This window comes from Procambarus clarkii, chromosome 50 (assembly GCF_040958095.1).
Source record: "Procambarus clarkii isolate CNS0578487 chromosome 50, FALCON_Pclarkii_2.0, whole genome shotgun sequence".
NCBI lineage: Eukaryota > Metazoa > Arthropoda > Malacostraca > Decapoda > Cambaridae > Procambarus > Procambarus clarkii.
In genome coordinates, this window is record NC_091199.1 from 3,502,950 (window position 1) to 3,514,045 (window position 11,096).

Genomic DNA, 11,096 nt, shown 5'->3' on the forward strand with positions numbered 1-11,096 from the left:
CAGTTGAATAAGTGTGATCAGCTGGTACAATCAGGTGTCACAGCCAAAGTATTAGAAAACCACATAGAAGTGGCCAAGCAAAAGTTGCAGAGAACAAACGCGGCTGCAGATGACTATCTCAAAGTCTTCATGCAACAGAATGCTGAGTCTGATAAGCTAGATACCTTCCATGCTGAGACAGAACAGTTTGAGGAGGGTGTCAAAGATCATCTAAACAAATTAACACAACCTCTAGAAAAATTGTAGAGCAACTCAGTTTCTCAAAATATTCTGACCAAGAGTGATAGTAATAAACATTAAACACTCCAGGAAGTTTGTCTTCCTACCACTTATCTACCTCACTTCTATTGTAGAGATGATGAGAATTTTGAATGCTATTGGAACACATTCGACTCCTTAGTAAACTCAGAAATTTCAATCAGTAAGCCTAATAAATTCCTCTATTTGCGAAGTACCCTTGAAGGTGAAGCAAAAGCAGTTGTCGAGCACCTAATTCCTAGTGATAAGGATTACAATACTGCTATTCAGTTACTAGAAGTTAATTACAGCAATAAAGAAATTGCTATTGCTAACTTTTATTATAAGTTGAGAGCGATACCTACACCAGATACGACACCTGAAGCTCTACAAGAATTTAGGCTCCAGGTAGAGTCTCTAATTAAAGATCTGGGTGTCAAAGCAGATGTACCTAGAGCAGAGTGGGTATTGAAATTAGAAATACAGAGTAAGTTTCCTAAGGAGATTCTAGCATCCATCTGTTCTCATTATAGAACAGATATCCTATTCCTAGATGAGATTTTCGAGGGATTAAGGATAACAGGTAATCGACCGAGAGCTCATGAGAAAATAATATCTGACACTGACAAATCAACCACTGATAAAACAGTAAAATCCAAAGGTATCACTAAACAGCCTAATAAATATAAACCCACTACTTCCACTATAAAATGGAAAAAACAATACCGTGGGTACTTACACAGTCAGCCCTTCTAATCCTGTAGTCCATACGTCACCCAAAACTTGACTCCTGTATCAACTACAGGAAGGAGATGCTGTCTATTCTGTCAAGAGAATCATACCATTTATCAGTGTCAAACCTTTCCTGATCGCGTTTCTAGGATAAAGCGCCTCAAGAACTTGCACAAGTGCACCAGGTGCTTGTTGCAACATGATCCTAATGCCTTCACCACCCCATTACACATATGTAACAGGTGCCACCAGGATCAACATCATTCCATATTATGTGGAGTTGATAAGCCTAAATCACCTAAATTCCAGGTGGAACAGGATACTTCCACCACTGTGCAGTGCTGTAAGGTACGATAAGAGGTTAAGGTGCTTAATACCAAGTCTCATAATAATGTCACATTACCTACTGCACAACTGCAATTAAATAATAAGAATTCCAGAATCATTACAAGAGGTCTATTTGACAAGGGATCACAGAGAACGTTCATCACTCAACAAGCAGCTAACCAGCTGAAACTTAAACCCTTGTGTAATGTGACATTGAACATAGCAGGATTCCTAACAGATACTGGGCCTCAAGAATATGAAGTAGTACAACCACTAGTACGCCTAGGCGGTTATGTCTGACCTGTACAGGCTATAGTAGTTGACCACATCCTTTTCGACCTAAATGTTAAAGGTCTGGGGAACACAGCCAGATTTTTACAGAAAACTAAATTCAAACTGGCTGACACCAAGATAACGTCTGACTGCCTAACCGATATAAGTCTGTTGGTAGGAGCAGACTATTATTATCAGTTTATTACTGGAACCACAAGACAACAGGGAATGAAGTTGTTAAGGTCAGCAGGGGGCTACTTACTCACAGGCAAAGTCTTGAACCTGAAGAAGCCTATGCTAGCTGACAATCATTATTAATTAGAAAAGATTGAGTTTGCTACAATTAATATTAGCCGAGATAGTTACTATGATTCTCAGTGGATAATCAGGGACCAGCAGCCTAAACCGGTTCACGTCAATGCAACAAATGTTACTGACCCCACTGCAGACCCAGAACTAGTCTCGACAGTAATAATTGACCATATTCAGACCTCATCGCATCTCATCTCATTTATCATACCCTAGGTAAGTCTTCCAGAGAAGACCGCATTTAAAGTACCCTCGGGTAAGTCTTCCAGAGAAGACTGCATTTATACCAAGTCGTCTGGTTTAGGATTTAGTGATCCACTTAATGTGATACACCTGCAGGGTTGCGTCAGTTTTGTTTGAGCTCCTCCTTCTTTCTTGTCTCTGCCCATAAACAACTTTAGAGATAGTTTGAAGAAGTATCTTAGCACAGGCAAAATTGAACTTATTCTTTTAGTTCAAAATTGAACTAATTTATTCATTACTGTCCTTTATTAAGGATAGTCGTTATTAATAAGTTTACTTTAATTAGTATATTATTGTTTACTGGAAATCATTTATCCAGCTAAATAGCTGTTCCAGTGAGTAATATTATAATACAAATTATTCTTCATTTAAATCTTCCTCGTTTAATTTGCACTGTCTGAATTAACCAACTTGCCCTACGAGAAAATATGTTACCATATAACACACTTATTTATGACATATATATTCGTCATAATTACTTCCTTCCATATTTAGAATTAAATGAATAAATTAGGAGGCATTAGGTTTCAATTTGCAAAAATATGCAATAAATGAAAACTCGTTCCGTATCAATCAAACTTTTTTGACAAGTTGTATATGAAAAGTGTTTCATCTGGTCCAAGTTTCAGCATCGAGCAATAAAAGGAAGGGATAATAAAAATACTTGATTCAAATGTCAAATTTATACCATAATGGCCAGAAACGATTATCAATCAAAAGTATCAACTGAAATCATATCTATGACTCTTTGCTATCACAATAACATATATTAAAAAAATATTATAATTAGTTTAATTGTAAAAAAAATGTAAGTTAAACCAAAAAAATTTTTGTTTTTCAATTTTGTTGTTTTTGTGTTTTTATCAGACGATTTGCATGAAACTTATACACCTGATTGCACGCAAGCCTATCTGTAAGGGTGCCAATTTTGGAGAAAAGTGGTTCACGTCAACCTCAGCCACAGATTTTTGAACCTTAGACTGTATTATTTGCTTGTTTTTTTTTTTCAAATTATATAAACGTTCAAATAACTTTTTCATTTTTTTATTCCATTTACATGAAACTTACACAGTATATGTAGAGGGCATGTCTCTATACGTTGTTGATAGCTTTTTTCTCTAAGTTTATTTATTGATTTTATAATTGCTATAAACATGACATATTTGCATAATTTTGGAGGGGAACTTTGAAAATTTGTATTAGGAAAACTAAAGATGATTTGGAAATTATCTATCAGTTTATCCATTATTATATGCTATTGTGTCAGAAAAGTGTCATAAAATAATTATATCTAAAACGTGTGTTTATTCAGACTTGAAAATGTGTAAAAGTCGTTGAAAAAATAAAAAAACAAACAAAAAAGTTTCCCTTTTTATTTATGCTGCCGTACTGAAACTTGTGACAATTGCAGCCCGTTTCATATACAACTATTAAAAAAATATTGGTTGACATTGAACAACTTTTCCAAACCAACCTAATGCCCCCTTACTCAATACTCGGACACCAATTTTGGCAGGCATCTTACTTCTTAGTTTTATTTTTGAGCTCAGGAATACTTTACTAATGAATGTGCCCTGTCGTAATGCTGTAGGCAAAATAATACACCCATGTAAGTGCTGCTTCCACCCCTCCAATTATTTTAGATCTTGCATTCCCTGAATACTTTTGGAGTGGAAATTACGGAATACTAGTTTGGAGAGGAAATTACGGAAATGATTTATATCAGCGTGGTGTAATTCAACTGTGGAGGCGTGTAACTGTTCCCATGATCAAGTGTCCCAAGGATTACTATCTCCCGGCTGGTTCCAACGTGTTGTAGAGATTGGACGAATTCTACGTTCCTCTAACACAGTTGAGAATTTTATCAGTATGCATTAGAAGATAGTATCTTTTCTAGATTAAGAGTTAATGAATTTCCATTTATTTGCATATTAATTATATACTTCATTTATTCATTGATATGCATTATTATCTCTACATTTCGTAACTAATACATATTTCACATATATGCTAATACTAATAACATATATTCATATTGTAGTAATTTGTAGTGCACCTACAAGCATTTGTATAGAATTTATAGCTCAGTTAATGCATTAGTTGATTTGCACTACATTATAGAATAACCCCCCAAAGTTTGTGGAGGGATTTGGCTCTATAATTTTAATTATTATTCTACAGCCCATTACTCTAAGATTTTTATGGTTAATCACTTTACATTATCTAGCATCTCAGAGCATCCTACATTATATATGATTAGAGATCCATAGGCACTGGTTTCTCTAATTTATTCAGTTTAAATATTTAATTTATTTCTCCCATAAATGGAAAGGTCCTTCGAAAATTAATCATCATTATTATTAGTATTCTGGAGCCAGATTTCCCTACACAGCGAGACAAAGTTGACAAAAGTTCCAGGAACAATGGTGGCGGAAGCTTCCAGCGGAACAAAGCTGATAGTTCCCTGAACAAAGGTGGCCGAAGCTTCCAGCGGGGCAAAGCTAACAGTTCTCAGAACAATGGTGGCAGAAGCTTCCAGCGGGACAAAGCTAACAGTTCCCAGAACAATGGTGGTAGAAGCTTCCAGCGGGACAAAGCTAACAGTTCCCAGAACAATGGTGGCAGAAGCTTCCAGCGGGGCAAAGCTAACAGTTCCCAGAACAATGGTGGCAGAAGCTTCCAGAGGGGCAAAGCTAACAGTTCCCAGAACAATGGTGGCAGAAGCTTCCAGCGGGGCAAAGCTAACAGTTCCCAGAACAATGGTGGCAGAAGCTTCCAGCGGGACAAAGCTAACAGTTCTCAGAACAATGGTGGCAGAAGCTTCCAGCAGGGCAAAGCTAACAGTTCCCAGAACAATGGTGGCAGAAGCTTCCAGCGGGACAAAGCTAACAGTTCCCAGAACAATGGTGGCAGAAGCTTCCAGCGGGGCAAAGCTAACAGTTCCCAGAACAATGGTGGCAGAAGCTTCCAGCGGGGCAAAGCTAACAGTTCCCAGAACAATGGGGGCAGAAGCTTCCAGCGGGACAAAGCTAACAGTTCTCAGAACAATGGTGGCAAAAGCCTCCAGCGGGACAAAGTTGACAAAGTTCCTGGTACAATGGTGGTAGACGCTTCCAGTGGGACAAGGTTTACAGTTCCCAGAACAATGGTGCGCCATTGGAACAGGGCACCTGACAGCTGGGTGGACAGCATTTTGGTTTCGTAGTCCTGAGGTTCCGGGTTCAATCCCCGGTGGAGGCGGAGATAAATGGGCAAAATGTTTCTTTAACCCTGATGCTCCTGTTACCTATTAGTAAATAGGTACTTGCGAGTTAGACAGCTGCTATGGGCTGCTTCCTGAGAGGTGTGTAAAATAAAGGAGTCCTGGTCGAAGACCAGGCCGCGGGGACGCTAAGCCCCGAAATCATCTCAAGATAACCTCAAGAAGATGGTGGTGGAAGCTTCCTGCGGGACAAAGTTGACAGTTCCCAGAACAATGGTGGTGGAAGCTTCCAGCGGGACAAAGCTGACACAGTTCCTAGAACAATGGTGGTGGAAGCTTCCAGCGGGACAAAGTTGACACAGTTCCCAGAACAATGGTGGCGGAAGCTTCCTGCGGGACAAATACCATCTAATAATATTCAATCAACGTAGGATGAACGTCTATAACGTTAATTCTGTGTTAAAGCTTCGTTTGCCCAGATGTTTCCCTCTGGAGATTACTTACTGGGTAAATACCTGAACCTGGCAGAGGCTCATCACCCCAGGTGACCCTGAGATGGTCAGGACTTTACCTATTACCGGCTGAGGAAAATCGAAGATCACTGTGCCATCGGAGGACGGAGTGCGATAGCCAAACATGGTGTTTAGATAGGAGAATTCGTTATTTCCAATACGTACTTCTACTGCCAGAAGAATACTTGGAAGCTGTCGGATGATGATTCGAGTAAAGGAGAGAGTTTGGGGATAGTTAATCTGCCACCAGGGTGATGATAACTTGGTGGTGATAAAGCAGGACCGCGACGAACAATTGTAGCCATCAACAGCAAAAAGAGGATCTGAGCCTGGAGCGGTGCAGGAGGAGAAGGGAGCCGGATCTACTGCAAGACCGGAGACGGCTGGTAGAAGGGTGAAGCACTTGCTGAAGTTGAGAGCCTGGGGTTGATGGCTGCCTGGCCACACGTCCAACACCAGAGCACTGAACACGCTGCACACATCACCTGTACCACAAACACCCCAAACATCGTTACGTTGCGTCACATATAACATATGTTTATCTCCCTCTTAAATGTAAATAAAGTTAAAGGTATCTTTAATAAACTAAAAAGAACAATAGCAATTCCTAATTACTCTATTTCCTATATCATTCCTTATAACTTTGATATTCATAATTCAGGAAAATTATATCTAAGAAGGTAACAATTATATCTATTGCTCAAATAAATAGAAGAAAAATTTAACAAATAACAATTTTTTGACACATAGTTAATGAAACATTTTTACTTGTTAACACAGACACATCATGACATTCTCCAGACTTGGCCTCAAGTGTCACTCACCATTTGTCAACCACGGACAGACACTTGTACGAGTGATGCTTGCGGATGGGAGGAGGCAATGGGACAAGTAGTGCTGGTGATGTAACAAATCCCCCCCCCACCCTTACAAAGCCTAGATGCACACATACACTGCACACACTGAAGAGAGCAAGTGAAGAGTTGGTGCTGACGCAACATTCCATACACCTCTATACACTGACACATTCCCTAGACAAAGTAGGAGCTCACGATGGGGTTAGTGCTAATGCAGTTCACTAGAGAGAACTGATACACTTAAACCTTCCTGGATTGAATAGCGGAAGGAATGGGGGTTGTGTCCTTTCACCAAAGACACTCATACACCAACACCTTCCCTGGACACAGTATAGGGGAGCAGGTGGGGGTGTTACACCTTCCCTGGACACAGTAGAGGGAGCAGGTGGGGGTGTTACACCTTCCCTGGACACAGTAGAGGGAGCAGGTGGGGGTGTTACACCTACCCTGGACACAGTAGAGGGAGCAGGTGGGGTGTTCCACCTTCCCTGGACACAGTAGAGGGAGCAGGTGGGGTGTTACACCTTCCCTGGACACAGTAGAGGGACCAGGTGGGGTGTTACACCTTCCCTAGACACAGTAGAGAGAGCAGGTGGGGTGTTACACCTTCCCTAGACACAGTAGAGGGAGCAGGTGGGGTGTTACACCTACCCTGGACACAGTAGAGGGAGCAGGTGAGAGTGTTACACCTACCCTGGACACAGTAGAGGGAGCAGGTGGGGGTATTACACCTACCCTGGACACAGTAGAGGGAGCAGGTGGGGGTATTACACCTACCCTGGACACAGTAGAGGGAGCAGGTGGGGGTATTACACCTACCCTGGACACAGTAGAGGGAGCAGGTGGGGGTGTTGATGCACACACTGCCACATTGCACACTAGACGCCTCCGCCAGACGTACCTCCTGCAGGAGACAGCTGGTCAACTCTGCCGGGAAACTTTGCTCTACCTGCCAGGGAGACGGAAGGGTGGGTGTGAGTGTAGTCTCTGGTACACCAGTGTACAGGGAGACGGGAGAGTGAGTGTAGTCTCTGGTACACCAGTGTACAGGGAGACGGGAGAGTGAGTGTAGTCTCTGGTACACCAGTGTACAGGGAGACGGGAGAGTGAGTGTAGTCTCTGGTACACCAGTGTACAGGGAGACGGGAGAGTGTAGTCTCTGGTACACCAGTGTACAGGGAGACGGGAGAGTGTAGTCTCTGGTACACCAGTGTACAGGGAGACGGGAGGGTGGGTGTGAGTGTAGTCTCTATTATGGACCCAAAGTACCTATGAAGACATTACTTAGAGTAGCAATGCTGCATATTTTACCTGATTTACCTGAGGGCCACTACCCCTATAGCCTCGACGAGCACAGGATGCCGGGGGCATTTCGATGGTCCATCAATTCGCGTTGATGATGTTTTCCAGGTACATTTTACAACTCAACACAATTTTGGCAGTTACAGCTTCGGCGGGTAGGCGATTCCATGGGTTAATAACACTGCGTGAAAAAGCATCTCCAGTTCTTGGTCCTTCATTGTGGCTTGTTGAGCCTGAAACCGTTTGCTCCTTGTTTGTGTTACATCCGACCATTTGAAGAAAATATCCGGATCAACATCTTCTAATGTGTTTAGTATTTTAAAAGTTTCAATGAGAATTTCACTCTGGCTTGCCTGGTTTGCATTGTTGTTAGCCCTGTGGCCTTCAAGAGATCCTGATACTAGAGATGACTTAGCTCTGGAATGACTTTTGTTGCCCGATGTTGCACCGTCTTCACAGCAGCTATGTCCACCTGAAAATTTGGTCTCCATACTTGGATACAGTAATCCAAATGGAGGCACACCAGAGGTCATTACAGTTGAACCACTACCTTATTTTCCTAAGAGTCAAAAGTACTCTTGATTATCCCAAGAGTTTGGTTAGCTTCTCTGACTGCTGCTCCCACTTGTTGTGCAACTTTTAATGAGTGGTGGAATTTGACTCCACGGTCCTTTTCTTCATCAATCTGCTGTAATGTAATCTTATTAATTTGGTAGTTGTTGCGTGGGTTGTTATGACCCACATGCAGGGTCTCGCATTTGTCAATATTAAAAAGCATTGGCCAGTCTTCTGACCATTTGTGTAGTTCATGTAGATCTCTTTGTAAGGCTTCAATATCATTATCATTTCCGACTTTACCATAAATCTTTGTGTCATCTGCAAATTTGATGATGTTGTCAGTAATATTCTCATCTATGTCATTGATGAATATGACAAAAAGAAATGGTCCCAAAATGGACCCCTTGTGGCACCCCACATATCACATTTCTCCATTCAGATTTGTTTCCATTTAGCACGACCTCTTTGTTTTCTTTCCTTCAGCCATTGTTTTATCCATTCTAATATTATACCATTCATTAAATGGGCCTGTAATTTCATTGTTAGTATTTCGTGTGGTACCTTATCAGAAGCTTTCGCAAAATCCATGTATACTACATCCTCCAGAAGGTGTTTGCCAGAGTAACTGGTTACCGTTTCAGAAAATGTCAGCAGGTTTGTAAGGCAGGTTCTGTTTTTAACAAATCCACGTTGTGTCGATTATACAAGATTGTTCACCGAAAAAAGATGAATAATTCCCATCCTGAGGATTCTCTCCGTGAGCTTGCAGATGTGTGATATCAAGCTGATCGGCTGGTAGTTTTTTGCTAAGCTCTTTCTGCTCTTTTTAAATAGGGATGACATTTGCATATTTTCAATCTAGGGGGAACTATCCCTTGGTCCATAAATTTTGTGAAAGGTTGTTTTAGCGGTAGGCATAGTTCTTCTGTCAGTTTCTTTAAGACTTTGGAATGGATTCCATCCACACCTGGGGCTTTTGAGTCTTTTAGTTTGTCAATGTTATTTCTAGTTATTTCGCATGTTATAAGTATATTTAATGCGTTCTTAAGCTCAGTACTCCACCCACACTGCCCCCAGTGCAGTTGTCAAATAATTGAGGAGTCTAGTATACCTCATACCTTGTAAACCCACTCTGGCAAAAGTCGTTCTCGCACGTCGTTAACACCACCATGGGTATACAGCTTCCTGGAATCTCTCTCGGCCATTGTCCGGTGTAGACTCACACCCTCCAGAACGTATACTATACCCTGGCGCCTGCTGCCACTCCTCTTGCCTCGTCACTTCCCACATGTCCGGCAGTGTTCTTCAGTTTCAAAGTTCAGTTAAGTCTTCGTTACATTCAAGAAATAAATTAATAGAGTGGGAGTGTTTATACTTTGTTTCTGTGTCACCTCCCCAGAAACACAGTACATAAATATGACATTTAATGACAAGAAAACCAATACCATTCGATAACAGCACTAGCCTCGTCAAGATCAGAAACTCGTCACTCGCAGTCCCTTTAAACTCACAGTTTATTTTACTGCAATCCTGTCTCCTGAGTGTCGCAAAACAAAAATCTGAAATGATTCTATTCTTCGTTAACCATAACCTCACGTAACTGATAATAGGACAAACAGAAATTTCGAGCCGTCACTAGGGTATGTCAGTCACCTTTTAGTTCCACGAAACTTGAATATTTGCATAGCCACACACAGTGACGAAAATGTATCATATAATAGAAACACTGTCAAAATGAATATAAGAATAACCTAATATCGTTCTTCAGAGCGAAACTAAGTCAATGGGGGTAGGAGAGGAAAGGTACTTAGCAACAATAATTGCTCTGCTGATGATCAGCTGAGGCCAGATTCACGAAGCAGTTATGCAAGTACTTACGAACGTGTGCACCTCTCCTCAATCGTTGATGGCTTTGGTTACATTTATTATAAAGTTTAAAATCATGAAAACTTCCTAATCAACTGTTGTTATTGTTATAAACAGCCTTCTGGTGCCACGGAGCTCATTAACTGCTTAAAAATTGTAAACAAAGCCGCCAAAAATTGAGAAAAGAAGTACAGGTTCGAAAGTGCTTGTGAACTGCTTCGTGAATCTGGAACCAGGTGATTCATCTCTCCTTCTAGTACTATGAGGCGCACAGGACACCACCTACTCTTGCACTTCTGCAATGCGATCATGGCTCTTCGCCTCTGTATCGTCGCCTGGACCAAAGAAACGCTGTAACGCTCCTTTTTATGGGCGACCAGAAAATAAAGAGGACAATGGAAGGTAATTGAGAGGATCTGTCACTGTCTCACCACACTGGTTACACTCCAGGGATTGATTCAATCTTCTTGTTGTTGAGAGTAGGTGCAGTTTGCATGAAGGGTTTATCCCTCCTGATGACTGCATCAGGAAAGATGCTGGGAGACGCGTTGACGTTGAGAAGGATAAGGATGTCAAAAGTGCTAGTTGCGTCGTGCCGTAGAAAGATGAGCGGAGACTAAAAGAGAGGTGGATGGTAGAGGGAGACTTGCAGCACCGTAGGGTGGGAAGTGTTCATGG

General features: G+C 41.4%; 1 protein-coding gene across 1 annotated transcript; it reads left to right on the top strand.

Annotated features, from left to right (window-relative positions):
- Nucleotides 1–4,432: 4,432 nt before the first annotated feature.
- On the top strand, nt 4,433–6,314 carry LOC138351510 (anti-sigma-I factor RsgI-like; the record flags this gene model as incomplete). Its single annotated transcript, XM_069303319.1, has 1 exon — nt 4,433–6,314. A coding segment is annotated over one exon (894 nt), but the record flags the coding sequence as incomplete, so codon positions are not given.
- Between the last annotated feature and the right edge of the window lie 4,782 nt (nt 6,315–11,096).